Genomic DNA, 18,156 nt, shown 5'->3' with positions numbered 1-18,156 from the left:
TTACTGTCCCATAGTGGAGGGACCTGCACCACCCAGCAGTTTGTCTCAGCCCTTCCCATGTGGGGAAAGAGACCCTTTCTCTGGGGCACCACCTGGTGAATTAATTCAGCTGAGGTGTGTCTGGCAGGTCTGGGACCCTGTCTGGTTTGTTGCATTGTGAAACCTAAAGTTGATGGAAGTCCAGGGTGTCACACCTGGCTCTGCTCTACCTACTGCCCTGCCCGGCTCCTCCCAGCACTGTCCGAACCACCAGCCGCGTGGGGTCATGGCCACCCATCACCATGCATAAGCAGCTGGGCCCAGGGTAGCCACTGCCTGGGGGGTGGGGGTTCATCCTGGGGTGTTTTGTGGGTGTGGGATGTGGGGAAGGGTATTTTGGGCTTACACAAGGCTTGCTATAGCATGTTTATGGGGCGAGGCAAAGGTGGGGGTAAGGAGGGACCGAGGTGGTCTGTGGCAGCATCACCTCTCGGGCTGCTTCTGGGGCCCCCCAGCTGCAGAGGTGGCCATGGCTGTCCGGCTTCAGGTGCTGAGGCCACCACAGCCGTTTTGTCGGAGCACTGAGGGAGGACCAGGCTGCCTGAGGTCAGGCATCCCAGGAGGGAGGCTGGGGCGCAGGGAGGACTGTGGCCAACCTCAGCTGGGACATCACAGGCACCGGGGCCTCTGGGTGAGGGCACTGAGGGGTTGGCGGCCAGGTACCTCACCTGGGGCGTTGGGTTTCCTCACCTGAGGAGGCCACAGCCGGCTGGCTTGGCGCACGGAGGGGATGGCCGCTGCCTCGGCTGAGGCACTGAGGAGAGCACAGCTGGTGGGGCACAGGAGGGACCCTGGCCCTGCCGGCCGGGCGCTGAGGGACCCGGGGTGCCAGCCCGGGGGATGCCGGCCCTGCCGCCCGCCACACGCAGGGGCCCCCTCAGCGCCCCCAGCCCTGGGCTGGCCCGCTGCCCCCGGGGGACACACTCTCCCCCTCCGCCGGTGCAATGGTACGGTCCGGCGGGCCGCGGCCCCCCCCACCCGCCCAGGCTCGTGGCCGTTTCCATGGGGACGGAGAGACGCCTGCCAGCGGAAGAGCACTGTGGCGTTCATTGGATTCCGCTGGTGGGGGAGGGCGGGGCAGGCGAAGGTACAGTCCAATCCGAAGGCCGCCCGCCCCTCCGGCCCCGCCCCGGCTGGTTAAGGCGGCGGCGGCGGTTTCCGGCGCGGCGGTCGCAGGCGGAAGCGGCGGCGGCAGCACGGACATGGCGTCGGGCGGCGCCTGCGGCTCCCGCTCCCCCTCCCCCGCTGAGCGCCTTCCCCCGCCCTTTCCCGAGGCCCATGGCGGCGACAGCGACGCGCCGGGGGCGGCCGACAGCGACACGGAGGGCGAGGACATCTTCACCGGCACCGTGAGTGTGGGCGGGGTCGGGGGGCAGTGCCGCGGGGCAGGCCCGGCCCGGCTGGGCTCTGAGGGAGGGGTTGCCCGCTGCCCGCAGGCGAGCGGTGTGGCATCCTCTGGGTTTGGTTAAAAAAGGGGGAAACGCCCCACAATAAAAGAGGCGGGGGACAAGGCCGCTGGGCTTTTGTTCTGCAGGGAGCCCAGCATCTCCTCCGGCCCCGAGAGCACTTCGAGCGCCGTGGGTGGCTGAGGGGGGCAGGGCTGGGGGCCGGGGGTTGTCCGGGAGGCAGGGGGCTGGTCGCAGGCAGCCGGCTTGGCCGTGGGGCTGTGAAGCGGCTTAGGCCAGGCTGCCCCCTGGTTCCCCGAGGTTATAACCTGCTAATTCTTGCAGAACCCAAGTGTCTTGAAGGAGCCTGTCCGTGTGAAGGTGTCCCTGTGTGGCTTGGGCACAGCACTGGGGGCAGCTGCCCGCTTCTCGATATGCCCCCCAGATCGGGGTCAGAGTAACTCGTGAGCAGGTTTCCTCGCTAGTCTGAAACCCAGTGACAGCCACAGGCTCAGCGTCTTTGCTGTGCAGCTTGTGAGACTTTACGGGGAAGAGCCCTGTCTTCCTTCCCCCAGCCTCGGCTCTTGTCCCCTCAACATCCAGAGGGTGCTGGTGTGGCCGATGTGGTGCTTGCTGCCTTCAGTTTGGTATTGGGGGATGAAACCCTGCATGCAGTGGGGGTGAGATGACAGGAGGTGTCCACTATCCCCTGTTCATGAAGAGCAGGCTCACCAATGCCTTGATGGCTCTCTTGCTTTGTACTGGCACAACTGGCTGCAGGAGGGTCTAGGAAGGTTTGGCTGTACTTGTTCAGCAAACCAGATCGCTGGTGCTGCACAGATTCCCTGCTGAAGGTGGAGGCATGAGTGGTGAAGGGCTTTAGCACCTTTTCTTGTTCCTAAGTCTCCTGTGCATAAATCCTTGGTTGTTGAAGGCTGTTGGCATTAAATCATGCCAGCCGTGCCAGTGTTTGATCCCAGACAGTGACCAGCAAACAGAGTTAAAACACTGGCTGGTACTTTTCCAAGCTGAATCCATCCCCAGCCAGCTGCTGGCCTCAAGTTCTTGGGTTTGGCATCTGCGCTGAGTGAGGGGCAGCAGGAGGTGGCTCCTCCAGCACATTGGTTGCTTGAACGCTGCAGGTACTAGGGCTGATTTCCTAAGCTCTGCAAGCTGAGGCTGGTCATGTTCCCTGCAAGGACTGACACTGTAGCCTCTGCCCGCCTCACCCAGGCTTTTTCCAGCCACCTGCTCCTGCTGGCAGGGCAGGAGGAGTTGGTGTCTGTGGCAGGAATCTCTCCAGAAACCTTCACCTGTCTGCAGTTTCCCAGCCCTGATGTTTTCCTTGGGCAGGGCTCAGGGAGGCCTGGAGCAGACCATGGCCATGCACATGCGAACCTGCCAGCTGCTGGGAGTGGATCTGGCCTGGCTAAGGTTCTCTGGCCACTGGCACAAAGCTGGAGTTGTCTCTGGCCTGTTTCTGGTGGGGCTTCTGGCTTGGTGCTGCTCTGGTGTTCTTGAGCTGTGCTTGCTCAGCAGCAGGCTATCTTCTGCTCGTGCCTTAGCAGCAGGGAACAAGGCAGATTTGGGGAGATGTGGGTAGATTCTGCCCTGTGTGAGCTTGCGAGGATGAAACATTCACGCTGTTCTGGGCAAAACACACCAGCAGGGTCATATATTTTGGAAATAACGCAGAAAAATGCAACCCAGGTTTTGCAAGAGGAGGATGCTGGTACCTCTGGCTGGCACCAGGATGTGGTGATGGTCTTGATCTTCTTGGGACCTTTCTTAGTTGAAGAACTGGAAGATGTAGTAGGTAGCTCATTGCTTTGTGGTAGAGGCAGCCTACCAAAACAGCCGAGTGCTAGCTGCCATGGGCTTTCAAGCAAATAAAGCGTCCCTTTGCTTAGTTTGTTAAGCTAAAGCAGCTTATCAGGTGCTTATGTTGTTGTTGAGGCAACTGTCATAACTAATACTTGGCTCTTCTGTCCAAACCGGTGGCTTTGCTTGTGTGTGTGCCCTTGAGCATGAGCAAAACACTTTCTGTGAAGCAGGGGAGTTGTGCTGGTGAGGCAGATCCACCCGGCTGCCAGCCAGTTCAGGTGGCTTGACAGCACTTAGCTGTCTTACAGTAGCCAGTGAAGAAGCATTTGGGTTAGACACGGTATAGGTGGAGCTGCACATCATCTGCCTGGTGACAAAAGCTGTATCTTTATGTGACCACAGCCCTCTCTAGGGATGCCCTCAAAGGCTAGCTCTTCTGATGCAAGGTCTGCTTCCCCGTGGTAGGTGTCAGGCTTCCGCGGGGGGACCCAGGGAGCTTCTGCCTGCACGCGTTATGGTCGGTGTGCTGTCAGGCCTCTGAGAGGGCGGGTGTTGTGTCATGGGCTGATCTAAAAGAAACTGGCTCTTCTGTGGTAGCAGATGGAGAAGTAGGAAGAGGGTGTGTTACTTTCATAGTCTTAGAAACTACATTTAATGCAAACTGAGAACTGGTCACAGTAGAAAAGCAGATAGCCCTTTTCTGCATTTGAGAGCTGGGAGACTCATTAGGGAAACTTTAGAGACCACCTTCCCTTGTCCATGTAGAACAACGTTTCTTCCAGTTTGAAGACCTCCTGCAGAAGCAGAGGTTCTGAATGAGACCTGCTACAGATGTCTCAAATGTAGGTGGTAGTAGTCCTCTTGTTGGCTCAGCTGCTGGCTGGAAGAGGTCCCTGTGGCAGCAGCGCTCCTGTTGGCTTGGGTGTCAGTCTGAAGGGCCCTGGGACAGGTCTGGGTGTGCTGTTTGGCCTGGGTCTCTCTGCTCCCCATTCTCCATCGCTAGCAAACATAGCTCATGCCTCTAACTGTCGTGATCCAAGCTGGGAGTGGTCCCAGCTTTCTCCTCCAGGAAACATCCTAAAATATGGGAGAACCCTTCATCAGACAGACAGTACTGGTGGTTGATGTACCCAAGGACTTGAGCCCACCTCAAAGGGCAGCTGCTCCTTCAGGAGCAATGGGAACCGATGATGTTTCCTTGCTGAGACAGTGGTGGTTCAGAGTCACTGCTAATAGAGCTTCATTTACTGGCCGTCAAAGACTTGTTCTGTTCTCTGCTAGGATGTTAAAGAATAGTGCTTGCTGTCTGATTCTTGCTTGGAATAACTTGTACTTGCTTGTCTGCCTGCAAAATGAGGGATGATTTGTGATGCCAGCGTCCATAGCTCTTGCCTGCAGCAGGAATGAAGAAATAACTCTGCCTTCTGGTGTGGTGGGCTGGTTGGCATACAAGCTCTCAGATGGGCTTTCACCTTGTCCCCACGCCTGCTCCCAGTAGCTGGGACAGTCCAATGCAGCTCCATGAAGCTGCTTCCCAGCAGTGCTGGGGCCACAGAGTCCGTGAGCTCCTCTGGCACCATTTGGAAGTGAGCTGCTGCACCAAAGCCCGGCCCAGCTGCCCCCAGGCAGGCCCTAACCAGCCCTCTGGGGAAGGGCTGCTGGGCTTGTGGTGGCAACCAAATTGCTAGCACAAGTTCAGCTGCTGACAAGGCTCCTGTGGTGCCCAGTGCCTTGCCTTCACGCAAGCAAATTGCTGTGGGTCTCTGCCACCAGTGGTGACAACTCTGCTTTCCCAAGGGTTCTGTTGGCTGCGTGGCTGGCTCCTACGGTTAAGTGCAAGAGGGTCTCTAGTGCTGCCTGCCTGCCTTGTTGCAGTGCGAGTGCTGGTGTGTGAGGCGCTACCTGGAAATGGCACAGCTGGGTGTGTTATGGGTGTGTGAGCAGGAGCACTTGTGCGTACTTTGCCTGCTGCTCCTGACACCTGTCGCGGAAGGACTGGGGCTGTGGTGCTTGGTCTGTGGACTGGCGTGTACCAGTGACCTGCTAGCTGCTCCTGTTCTGCTAAAAATCAGGATCAAAACTGCCTTTGAAGTTTCATGTGATATTTCGTGTCCCTAACGGCTCAGATGCCTCACTACAGCCTGGCTGGCAGAGATTGTAACACTCAAGGGTGGGTGGAAGGGAAGCCCTGTGATATCCTCCAGCCATGCTGCTCAGAGTAGTGACCCTGTGTCGCAGCAGCTAGGAAGGTGAGCTGTTCGGTCCCCCAGCCTCCATTCCTCAGTGTAAACGATGTCTTATTGTCATTTAAAATGTGGTTTTGATTCTCTTACAGAGCAGGCCCACAGCACCTAAAAGGGAATCTCTTCTCCCTGTGAGCAGCACCTCCAAAGAGAATGGGGTTCATGTAGAGCAAGATGATCAGGACTTATTTGCAGGTGAGTGTGTATCTACTGGGTGTTTGCTGGAGCTTCTGAACTTTAAGGCTGGAGTGATCTGTTTTTAAGCATAACATGCAGGTCAAGGATATTTCTGGACTATCACAGGTCCTTATCTCAAACTCATGTTCCAGCATGCTCTGGAAGCACTGGTGGTGTTTTGGGGAAGGTCAGAGTAGCCTCCTCCAGGTCTCTAATATAATCATGTGGCAGGATTAACTGTTTGGAAGCTGAAGAGCATTAAAATGGGGTTTGCTTTAGTTTTGTTGCCTTAAACTGTAAGGTGGTGAGTGTCCTCTTAGAGTTAACAGGCTTTTGTTCTCTACCTTCTCCTCCCTCTGTGCAGGTGGAGGAAGCATCTCTGACAGAGATGTGGCTGTTCCCAAGGAACAGGAAACCTAACATTCCTCAGCAGGGGAAAATGAGGAGGGTCAGACCTTCCCCAGCCCTGGCATGGTGGGACACCTCTGGCAGAGGCATCTGAGAGTTAGTTCTGGAGACATCTGCTAGCAGATGGAAATTTTTACTTCCTCTGGGTGGAGAAGCGTACTGGGAAGGATCCTGCCTTCCAGGCTGGCCTATGTGCTGTGTAAAAATCCAGCTCAGCTGTAGCTGTTCTAGTGCGCAGCTCCTCCCGCACGCAGCAAGGAGGTGATGCCTGGCTCCTTCTAGAATAAGAAGTTAACTGGATTAACTTTGTATTCTCCAGCAGTTTCTTACTCCAGTGAAGATGCATTAAGTCTTGCTCTTCCCAGTGCTTACAGGTGTCCTCCCTATGGAAGTTTTTTGCTAATTAAGATTATTGTTACTCCCTAGATCCCATGAACCTCTCTGAGAATACTGAAATTACCTTTCCAGGAACCCAAAGTAGAGAGGCTGACCCTTGCAAACTTCTCTTGACAGATGCCACTGTAGAATTGTCTCTAGACAGCACGCAAAACAACCAGAAGAAGGAACTGGCCAAAGCATCCAATCCTGCTCCCTCATTAGAAGTAGCTGCAAGCTCTTCTTCTAGAAACCCTCCAAAGAGCTATGAGGAGGTGAGAATTGCTCTGAGCTTTCCTACTTGCCCTGCTGGTTTCAGACTGTAATTGGCAGGAACCTGTCTGTTTACTTAGTTGTAAACATGCATCTTAAATGATGCAATTAATGTAATTGCCATATTGGATGCCCTGGCTTGTGTATCAGGCCATCAGTCTGGGACTGATACCACTAAATTGGGGTTCAGGTCAGCCTGATGGCATTCTTGTTTGTGTGGTGGTGTAGACTGCCTCTGAAGCTGAAGTAGCAAGCAGCTGATCTGGTCCTGAAGGTCTGAGCTCTGACTTGGAGCTCTAGCATGCTGTATTGCTGCAGATGAGGCAAGTGGTGTAGCTGCTCTTGTCCATGTTTTTCAAAGAAACAGTCTCCTGGGTGACATGAAAGCACAGGGCCCTGAAGTGGAACTTGTAGTCTGGTTGCCAAGCCCAGTTAATCAGGTTGTACTTGGCCTAAATCTGGGGTTTCTCCTTTAGAGAGACTGAAATCATTTTGGAGACAAGGGAAGCGCTCCCCAAACACTCCTGAGCTCATGAGGATGGACTCTGCAGTGCCATCAGGAGCAGTGTCTTAGGCTGACTTCAGACTGGCTTAAGTGAAGGAGCAATGCAGAGCTAGGGCAGGATGCTGGGCTGATCAGTGAGCTGATAAGCTGTTGCCTTCATGTTCACAGACCAAAGGTCATTTGAGGCTGGTCTCAGCTGTGCTTCACCCAGTCCTTTAACATAATTCCATTAACGAGGCACTGCAATGCTTGCTAAGCAACCCTGAAGCCTCTGTGGTCTGTCACCCACTGGCCTTTCGCAAAGCAGGGTATGACGAAAAGACCTGTCCAGACTGGGTCTGCTTCTTGCTATCCTGGTGCTCCATCCCCATGTGCCTATACACTACAACTTAGCTTCTGTATAGGTTCAGTATCTTATGCTGGTTCAGATGAGGACTGAAATCGTGACATAAAAGAGCTCAAAGGGAGCTAGCTTGTGCAGAGCTGAGCCTGGCCTCTGCAGAGTTTCATCTTGGGGCTGAGCAGTTTGTACGTCAGTCTGTGCAGATAGTGGTGTAGTTTGGGATCCTTGGAACATGTAGTCTGGACACAAGTGAAAACCTTGAGGGATTTACAGAATGACCTTGGCCAGACTGAAGTGCCAAAGATGCCCTGGCAGTGTGAAAAGCTCACTGTAATGTATGGAACTTCATGGTTTAGGGTGGTTTGAAGCCTTGCTTTCTAGTTTTAACTTGCTGTACTTGTGTGCTTACTCCAAGCAGCTGGAAGAAGAGGAACAGGAAGACAAATTTGAGCTGACTGTAGGAGTGAGTGATCCAGAGAAAGTTGGTGAGTTAATGTCCTGTCCTGCTGCACAGTGAAGCACAGTTAGACAAGCTAGGCTTTACAATAGGACTGAATGCAACTATGACCTCCACGTGCCATAGCCCCAGCTTTCAAGCTGTCTCTGCAAGTGCAGACTTGATCCTGGAGTAACGTCTTCAAGGCTTCTTTCAACATCAAGAAGAATTGAAGCTACACAAAGCAAAATCCTAGGTTGCAAACAGGTGATGCGGGAGCAGGTTCTGGAAAGTGAAGGACCTCAAAGGCAGTGAGCCAGGAGCAAGTTTTTTTGGAGGGTGAAGTGTGATGCTTACAGTAGCAGAGTTTGTTGCTTGGAACTGTGGTGACCAGCTTGGCTTGACCTCCAGGCAGCGCTGTCCTGTGTGCAGCTGGCAAGAGGGAGGCAAAACTGCCTTAACCTAAAACTGTATTATTCCATGCTCTGGCACCTTCCCTAGCAGCTATGCTTGCCAGGGAAGCAGCTCTGACTTCAAACTGAGAAGCAAGAGGGTTTCTCTCTTGGAAGTGAGGGTCAGTGGAACTTGGCCAGCTATGTGGCAGTCTCTAGGGTGCACAGAACCCAAGGTAACATCAGGGTGGCTCACGAGTGGCAGCTTGCTCTCACTCCATGGGTTGTGATCTCTGGAGCTGGGAGGTGCACTGACTTGTAAATTGGAGGTCTGTTAGGGGTAGATCGGACTTCTGAGGCTGCCCTTCAGTTGAACTACCAGGTAAACAAGGGGATTTCTGTGTTTGCTGGAGAAAACTGCCTGTCATGTTTCAGAATCCAACCACATGCAGCCAGGGGCCTTCTGACTTGCATACTCTGAATAGACTGCTTCATGTGCTGTACAGCCACCCAATTGTTGCGTGCTGAGCAGATGCATGGAGTCAGCCCAAATGCTGTCAGTGTAACAAGCGCCTGATTGTCAGCATTGGCTGCCTTAGGAAGTAAAAGGAGGGCTAAGCAGTCAGGTTGGGGAAATGCCTAGTGGGCAGGGGTCCAAGGTCCCGCAGTGAGATGCTGCCTGTGGTTCTGTGTGGAGATCTGGGGCTCTGTCAGGCTGAAGATGAGAACCACTGAGGCAGGCAAAAGCCAGGAGATTGCAGGAGCCTTATGCTTCACATTCAGGTGATAGTGGAAAGTGCTGATCTTGTGATACTAATGCCTTGTTTGTTTTCCACAGGTGATGGCATGAATGCGTATGTAGCCTACAAAGTGTCAACGCAGGTATGTCTAACTTGTTGCTCCTGAGATGGGGTGCCATTATTTTTCCATGTTTGAAGGCAGCTGGACTGTCTGTTCTTAGCCAAGCCAGTGATGACCTACATAGACAGGAGGTCTGAATGCCTTGTTACATGGATTCAGGGGTTCTAATCCACCCCTGCAGATCAAAGGATGAGCCTAGCTGAGAAATAGGGTTTTGAATCCATTTGAGACTGTCTTTTTTTTTTTTTTTTTTTCTTTTTTTTCCCCAGTCAGTTACATCTTTGCTGTCCTGACTGACACCGATGCTCAGTGTTGGAGTGAGCAGCAGGAAGGATATTTGTTAGGGAGAGCCCCAGACACTGGGGCCATTGCTAAAGGTTCTGTGCTGACAGTAGCATCAGGTTAAGCTGACCTGAACTCAGCTGTAGCTGAAGAGCTGCTGTTGTAACTAGTTTCGTGTCAGGACCTGCTCTCCTGGGCTAGTCACAAGAAATTGAGCCTTCTGCAGCTACTGCCCTGCTTGGAGCTTTGGGATGCTGCTCTGAGCTCTGCAAAAAGTTGTTCCTAGCTGTCTGTACAGCAGCTGTTGGACTACAGGCATCTTGTGGTCTGAAGCTGATGGTATGCGAAGGGGACTAGGGACTTGTTAGCCTCCACTCCTGCTCTGCCAACACAGTCAAAAGCCACTGCTGGGCCCTGTAGTCAAAGTGATAAAGTGTGACCTGACAGCAGTCCCTGTTCCTGGGTAGAGCAGGGATGATGGGATTAGGCAATAGGCAGGGCTTATCAGGCAACCTGTGGCTGAAGTAACAGCTGCTCTGTTATTTAGTGTTATTAGTACTGCTACTTGGTCCCAAGGAGAACTGTTAGGAGGTACATTGCTGAAAACCTAGACCAAAGCTCGCTCTGTTCATTCCTTGTATCTTGCAGAGCTCAAGCTGTCCTACTTCATCCCCAGAAGTGACAGCAGATAGTTAGCAAGGCTGTGCGTGCTGGGGCAAGCTTCCCTGTGTGGGCCTGATCAGAGTCTCATCTCCTCCCCCCAGACGAGCATGCCCATGTTCAGGAGCAAGCAGTTTTCAGTGAAAAGGAGGTTCAGTGACTTTCTGGGTCTCTATGAGAAGCTGTCGGAGAAGCATGCCCAAAATGGGTTCATCGTTCCTCCACCACCCGAAAAGAGCCTCATAGGTAAGTGGTGGAGGTGCAGAGCACTAGAACTGGTCCTTCTGATGCTGAGCTTTGTGCCCGAAGGAGAGGCCTGCCTGCAGTCTCAAAGCTGAGAGGGAAGCTGCAGAGCAGCCTTGGGAAGCAGGTGTGGAAAATAATCTGGGTTCTGTGGCACAGCCAAAAACTCTGGTTCCATACTTGGGGCTCTGGGCTTAAAGCCTTGTTTGAGTTCGGTGATACTTCTACACCTGCTTGATGGTAGAATGAAACCTTATCCTCTGCACTGTCGCTGAATTGCTGTTCACTTGAGTCCAGGCCTGTAACTATTCCAGTCTTGCCTGTTGTTGCTTTTTCTCTTTTCTGGATGTCGACTTCTGCTAGATGTTAGGTATAAGCAGATTTTAAATTCCAAAATAGCTCTTGCTGATGCAAAGTCTAATTCCTGTTGTAAAACGCCTCTCCTCTGCTGTCCCTTGGTAGTCTGTACTTTGTAACAAACCATGCTACCTTGTGTGTTGAGTTTGAAGCAGCTCATTAATTGCATCTTCATTCTGTGCTAGGAATGACCAAAGTGAAAGTTGGAAAAGAAGACTCCTCCTCTGCAGAGTTCCTAGAGAAAAGACGGGCTGCTCTAGAGAGGTACAGACCCCAACAGCTATCCCCTTGTGTCTGAACCAAGCAAGGGACCTCTGAAAGGTCAGATTGGCTGCACTCTCCTCCCTACATGAGAAAAGCAGTCTGCTTCTGGGTTTGCAGCAAACCTGGAGGCCACTAAAGAGTTGCAACTGCAGAGAGTTGCTTTGACTCTGTAAAACAATCTCCTGCTTCAAAAGCCTCTGTTGGTGTTTGGTCCAAATCTGGCCAAACTCCACTGAGCAGGCAGGGAGAAAAGTGAGCTGTCTCAGGAGCCCCAAAATAGATGTTAAGTAATTGTACAAACAGCGCAGATCAGGTGAGAAATAACTTGATCTCTGTCTAACTTGCACCCTAACTCCACAGCCATAGGTGGCCTTTGCTGTGCTGCCTGTGTTGACTTTTGTAATTGGCACGAGGATGCTGATCCCCTCCAGCTTCAGCCTCTGAAAGATCTGTTGAAGTCTTGTTGTTAAGGATGTAAGGCTGGATCTTGATCACATGGCATATCAAGTAACTCTTGCTCTAGCAAGTGTTAATCAAGAGGTTGGCGGGTCTGGTCTGGCAGGCTGGTCTCACTGAAGCCCACAGAGAGGGAGGACTCTGCGTGGGTGAGTGAGAACAGCTTGTTGGGCCTGACTTCCAGCTACCCAGCTGCCACTTCAGAGTAAATAACAAGTGTGTTGCAGCTCGGTGTGATAGCTCAGAGCCAGGTTTGCTACAGCCAAAGTAACACCTGGTGTGTTCTCCACAGGTACCTACGGAGAGTTGTCAGCCATCCAACAATGCTGCAAGACCCAGACGTCAGGGAGTTCTTGGAAAAGGAGGAGGTCAGTAGCGTGGGATAATGTAGCTACAGGTACCTTGGAAGTGCAGAAGGAAAGGGTACACAAGTGGTTAATGAGGCATGATGCTTCAAAGCTCAGCCAGAAGTAGCAAGAACCCTGTAAGAGCTCTTAACCAGTGATGATGAGAACAGATGTGGTGGGTTGACCCTGGCTGGATGTCAGGTGCCCACCAAAACCACGCAACTGGACAGAGGAGAGAAAATAAAAAGAAAGGCTCGTGGATCAAGATAAGAACACGGAGATCACTCAGCAATTACTGTCTTGGGCAAAACAGACTCGACTTGGGGAAAATTAATTTAATTTATTGCCAATCAAATCAGAGTAGGGTAGTGAGAAAATAAAACCAAATCTTATAACACCTTTCCCTCTATCCCTTGGTTATTCCAGGCTTAACTTTACTCCTGAATTTTCTGCCTCCTCCCTGCCAGCAGTGCAGGGGGTTGGGGAATGGGGGCTGCGGTTGGGTCAGTTCATCACTTGTTGTCTCTTGCTCCTTCCTCCTCAGTGGGAGGACTCCTCACCTCTTCCCCTGCTCCAGCATTGGGTCCCTCTCATGGGAGACAGTCCTCCATGTACTTCACTGACCTTGGCATCTGCAGAGTTGTTTCTCTTGCATATTCTCACTCCTCTCTCTGGCTGCAATTGCTGTTGCACAGTAACTTTTTCCCCTTCTTAAATACATTATCTCAGAGGTGTTACCATCATAGCTGATGGGCTCAGCCTTGGCTGGTGTTGGGTCCATCTTGGAGCCGGCTGGTATTGGCTCTGCTGGAGATAAGGGGAGCTTCTGGCTGCTTCTTGCAGAAGTCCCCCCTGTAGCCCCGCCTGCCCCTACCAAAACCTTGCCGTGCCATCTCAATACAACAGAACTTTCTCCTGTGTCACTTGTCTAAGCCCTGTGTGCTTGTAAAGAGCTCTGGCCTAGCATGTGTACATCGCGGTGGGGGCACACGTTGAGAACACGTGTAGTCTGTTTTCTGAAGTCCATGACAGGAGTGCAGCCTGCTGTTGAGAGCTGAGGGGGAGTCCCGTGCTGGCTTGCCCTGATGCTCAGATGTTGAGGAAGAGCTGGCTCTGTACTGAAACATGTGCCTGATGTGGTCCCTGCTCCTCCGAGGAGAGCGTGACCTTGTCCAGCTGCACACCTGATGTGGAGAAGTCATTCTTCAAGAAGCTGAGCCCTGGGGAAACCCTACCCTGAGTGATTCCAGTGCTAATGCTGTGCTGGCGGGCTCTGGTGTAGGAGCAGGCATGGAAACATCCCACACTGCTGCACGTGCAGCTCTGTCTGGAAAATAGTTGTGGCTGGTGTAGGGTATTTCCCAGTGTCAGAGCACCACACTACTCTGTGTCCCCCAGCAGTACAAACTGCTGCTGGCTTTTGGAGTGCTCTGAGACACTTGTACGTGCCCGTGTGACTGGTGGCAGCTTGGACAGCCCTCGGTTCCGGGATTCCTGTAGCATGGCAGGTTCTTACAGATCTGTGTTACCTTGGCCAAGCAGAACGGGCAGACCCCAGATACAGTGTAAGGTTTAGGAACTGCTCATTTGTTTGAAAACCACTCTGGTCCCATTATCGGAAATACTGTACAGGCTATGCAGCTGCTCAGGTGGTGTCTAGCTAATTCTTTGCCAGTAGCTGTGGTGTACGTGTGGCTGTGTGCAGGGAAACCTTGCCTGTTAAGGGACCTCCAGGGGAGAATGACGCCACTGTGGTGGCTGCTCGCTAAGCTGCTCTTACCTCCTGGTAAAGCAAACTTTTTCTCTTGCTTTATAGCTACCGAGAGCAGTAGGCACCCAGACCCTGAGTGGAGCAGGAATACTGAAGATGTTTAACAAGGCTACGGATGCTGTCAGTAAAATGACCATCAAGATGAATGAATCGGACATAGTAAGTATTAGGACACCTCTGGGCTATTCTCGTCCTCGCTCCAGAGCTGCGTACCGTCCCCAGCTCAGGCTTTGGGTGCGAGATGCGAGGAAAGCCCTGTGCTCCTGCAGTGATACCATCTGTGGGAATCAGCTCTGGCTTTACCCATTTCAGTGGTTCGAGGAGAAGCTGCAGGAGGTGGAGTGTGAGGACCAGCGGCTACGGAAGTTGCACGCTGTCGTTGAAACGCTAGTGAACCACAGGAAAGGTAACAAGCTTGGTACCGCTTGCCGTGTAGCTTGGCCTCTAACATTTGAGCCTTGTGCGGTGCCTGACCGGAGGTCACCAGTGTGCGGGTGTCCTAGGGGCACCTCTGAGAAGATAAGATAGTGCTTCCTTACTGTAAAGGACTCAGCCTCTTCATCATGGGAGACAGAAGTAAAATGGTAATCCCACCTCTTCTGTCCAGCCCTGCAAGTTTAGGATGACAATGTTGAAGTGAACCAGTGTCCTGCTGGATGGAGGCTGCTGTAGCAAACCTGAGCAGAGCTGATCTTATTACTAATTCCAAGCTGTCCTCTGGCAGGGAGTGGGGATATTTTTCTTCCTCTGCATGTTTTGGCTGACTTCTGCAAAGCTGTGCCTCTCTTCCTCCTCTGCTGCTTCGCTGCTCCTCCCTGGCTGGAGTTGCCTAGCCCTCCTCCTGCTGTGCTGCAGAAGCTGCCAGCTCTGACCAAGACAGTGCTGGCTCTTCCAGCTGACATCTCCTGGGGCTACAGAAAATTAGCGGCTGGGGCTTTACTTGCAGAGCACCTGGTGTAGCGAGGCCCATCGGCTGACTCTCTTAATTCTGTTCACCAGAGCTAGCGTTGAATACAGCCCAGTTTGCAAAGAGCCTGGCCATGCTGGGGAGCTCGGAGGACAACACAGCCCTGTCCCGGGCGCTGTCCCAGCTGGCTGAGGTGGAAGAGAAGATTGAACAGCTGCACCAGGAACAGGCTAACAATGACTTCTTCCTTCTGGCCGAGCTCCTGGGAGATTACATCCGCCTTCTCTCAGTTGTAAGGGTAAGCACTCCTTTGGGGCAAGCTCTAGGCTATGCTGCTGGTCCTAGTACTGATCTTTAGGCTTAGGTGTGCTAGGAGGGCAGCTAGTCTTCTAGATTGAAGCGCGGGGCATGGCGTGCCTCTGACCTCTCCAGGCAAGAGGGCAAACTTGTCCAGTTGTGCATGTCCAGTTGTGCATGTGTTGGAGTGCTTAGATTGGGAGAGCAGGTAGGTAAGGCCTGGCTGTGCTGCTGTTCTCTAGGGGAGATGGAGAGCAAGTTCATGGCTCTACACCTTCCAGAGGTGAAGGCTGTGGCTGCTGCAGAGGTGGTGAGCTGTTGATAACCTCTGATCTGGTGCTGCAAATAGATCTGCCAAGCACCTGCTGGGGGAGAGCTTGAGTCTTCAAGTCCATGCAGCCTGCCTGGTGCACTGGCCTCCTTGCTGGAGGCTGAAAGAAACAAGTCCCAAGTGAGCTGCAAGTCTGGCAAGCTGACTCATTCCTGTCCCAAACATGTGCTGCCTCTGAGCAGTTGTTTCTGAAGGCTGCAGAGGCCAGGATGCAGCCTAGTGAGTAGGCACAAGCCCCCCTCTACTGGGAAGTGTGGTGGGTGCTCCAGAGCAGGACCAAGGTCTTTGGTAGTGCTGGAGGTACTAAGTCTTATCTTCTGGTAAGGAGCCTTAGCTAGTCTTGCCTCTTGGCTGTTCTGTCCTTCTGACCAGGCTATCAGACACAGCTTTCTGCTTTTCAGGCTCTTCCCCACAATTTGGCTGGATGCATTCAGAAGCCTAATGGGGTCTTCCTTGCTTGGGCTGGTGAATTGCAGGCCGGCTAAGACAATCTGACCTCCTGGCAGATGCCTGGGAGCTGCTGCTGGAGATCCGGTGTGAGACAGGCGAAGGCAGCTCCTTGCACTGGCCACTCAGCAGCAGGACTGAAGCGGACAGGCAGCAGTGCTTGGGGGTGGGCTGGATGTGCTTGGGATGCTGTCAGTTCAGTAGGTGGCCTCAGGCCTGGCCAGGCTTGCAGTGAGCTGTGCACCTAGCTGAAGCTTTTCCAATAACTCTCTCCTGCCAAACCCTAGAGCAGGTGGGCAAATCCTGTGCTGCCAGCCCTGCACGGAGGGAGGCCCCAAAGCTGCTCCTGAAGCATGAGCTGGTTGCTGTTGTACTTGGGCTCCTTCACTAGCAGGGCAGTCCATGGTCAGGCTTGGGTTTGGTTACACTGAGATGGGTTCAGGACCTGACCGATGAAGCAGCTCTGCTGTTAGCAGGTGCCCCCCTTGCCAAAGGCGTGGTTGTCACTGCCAGCAGAGCTACTTGCAGCTGCCCGCTGCTGCTGTTGTGGTAGCAGAGGCAGAGCAGAGCTCAGTCTGCTCCTTCCTTTCAGGGAGCCTTTGACCAGCGCATGAAGACCTGGCAGCGGTGGCAGGATGCCCAGACCATGCTGCAGAAGAAGAGGGAGATGGAGGCCAGGCTGCTCTGGGCCAACAAACCTGACAAGCTGCAGCAGGCCAAAGAGGAGATCTCGGAGGTAGGGAATGAGGAATGCTGGGGTCTCTGCTCAGCTCCTTCTCTCTGTGCTCCGCTGCTGAGCGAGCGGTAGGAAGGGGACCTTTTGAGAAGAGGGCCTTCTGAGCTGAAGGGACAGGTATCTATTGTGAAGCTTGCATCAAGGGATAAGTCAGCCTTGAGCAAGCCCCACAGGAAGACACAGAAGCTGCAGAAGGGGCTGCTTGTGGTCCCACCTCCAGTGGCTTCCTTGCTGAGCTTGCAGCAAGCAGGGGATGCAGCTTGCTGTGGCGGTGAGGACCAGAAATGCCGACCTTTGCTCCGGCAGCACCTCTCGCTTGAACAGTTGTGGTTGTGAAACTGTTTGGATAGGGGAGTGAGAGCTTCTTCACCTCCCCTCCCCTGGAAACAACACGCTTCCTCTCTCTGCAGTGGGAGTCTCGTGTGACACAGTATGAAAGGGACTTTGAACGGATTTCTGCTGTCATCCGCAAGGAAGTGATACGCTTTGAGGTACGTTTGGCCCAGCCCTCGGTGTGCAACCCTCCAGCTGGTTGGCATAAATCTGTCTTGGCTGGGAATACCAGGCTGGGCTACCTAAGGGTCACCTTGGCTCCTGACCCCGCTCCCAGTACAGTGGCTGGCAGTGTTTGTAAATCTGGACACCTGTGAGTTGGGGCATCACTACCGTGGGCAGAACAGATGTCTTTTGGCTTCTTCCCAGAGAAGAATTTAACATCTGTTAAAATGAAGGTGGGTGGGCAAAGATCCTCTGAGCCATCAGGCTATGGCCAGAGATGAGCTTCATCCTCAGCATCTTGGGTTCTTGTGCTGGTCTCTCTGTGGAGGAGAGAACAGGAAAATCCTGGTGGTTTTTCCTCCCTGCCCCCTCAAAAGCTGGAGAGTTTTTCTGGTTTGTTCATCCTTGTACTCACTGTGGTGCCTATCTCTTGCAGAAAGAGAAATCGAAGGACTTCAGAAACCATGTCACTAAATACCTTGAGATGTTGTTGAACTCTCAGCAGCAGGTGAGTAGCCACGGCCCCTGCTGTGGTTTTGCTTCCTGAAGCTCAGCCCTGTGAGCTCGTGCCCCCATCAAGCATGCCCCCCCCGTGGGTGCGTCCCACTCCCCAGGTGTGGCAAGGGGTGGACCCGTGGGCTGGAGCAGGGCAAAATATGTGTTGCATCCCCCTTGATGGGGTGTCTGTGCCCCTGTGGAGGAGCTTCTGCTCCCTCAAAACAAATGCTTGTCCACTCACTCTGGGCTTGGCCTGTGCTGGCAAAGTGCCTGCAGGCTCCTGACTCCCTCTCTCCTCTCCGCAGCTGGTGAAGTACTGGGAAGCATTCCTACCCGAGGCCAAGGCCATTTCGTAATGGGACAGAGCAAATGAGCGAACCTGAACTTTGCCTTTTTTTTTTTTTTTTTATATACACTATACCTCTTCCTCTTTTACACGTGAATGAACCCTAGTTAAACACTCTGGAGCTGGTAGAGGTTTAACCCCAGACAAGCAGCTTGCAAGCCAGTAACTCTTCTAACTGTATATTTTTCATTTAGCAACATATATTTTCTTACTGAAGAGAAACTAGTTTCCTGCTTTAAGACCAGACCTGCAGCAGGGGGTTAATGATGTATGTAAAATGTATATTTTTCAGGCTGGGTTTTAGGGCTCTAATGATTATCTTACTCCTGCAGTGCCATTAAATTCTGTAATAAAACTTCTATCAGGGCAAACAGGCTCCATCTGTGCTTGGGGCGGGGAGGGCTAACGGCCGCATCCCGCTGATGCGAGGGCAGCGGCACCTGCTGTGTTGTGAC

The 18,156-nt window shown here is 53.0% G+C and overlaps 1 protein-coding gene across 2 annotated transcripts; it reads left to right on the top strand.

The window, feature by feature from the left end:
• Positions 1-1,209: 1,209 nt before the first annotated feature.
• Positions 1,210-18,072, top strand: SNX1 (sorting nexin 1). Of its 2 annotated transcripts, none has more exons than XM_040602367.1 (15): positions 1,210-1,388; positions 5,584-5,686; positions 6,590-6,726; positions 7,991-8,057; positions 9,239-9,282; positions 10,308-10,449; positions 10,989-11,067; positions 11,816-11,891; positions 13,687-13,800; positions 13,954-14,047; positions 14,641-14,846; positions 16,216-16,359; positions 16,770-16,850; positions 17,294-17,365; positions 17,661-18,072. In XM_040602367.1, the coding sequence occupies exons 1-15, from the start codon at positions 1,242-1,244 to the stop codon at positions 17,709-17,711; spliced, it is 1,557 nt and encodes a 518-aa protein (XP_040458301.1). In that variant the 5' UTR covers positions 1,210-1,241; the 3' UTR covers positions 17,712-18,072. The 2 variants fall into 2 exon arrangements, with proteins under 2 accessions (XP_040458301.1, XP_040458300.1); XM_040602366.1 differs by having other exon boundaries at positions 7,988-8,057.
• The last annotated feature ends 84 nt before the right edge of the window (positions 18,073-18,156 follow it).

This window comes from Falco naumanni, chromosome 7 (genome assembly GCF_017639655.2).
Source record: "Falco naumanni isolate bFalNau1 chromosome 7, bFalNau1.pat, whole genome shotgun sequence".
NCBI lineage: Eukaryota > Metazoa > Chordata > Aves > Falconiformes > Falconidae > Falco > Falco naumanni.
Note: the sequence above shows the minus strand (reverse complement) of the source record. Positions and strands in the feature narration are given on the sequence as shown.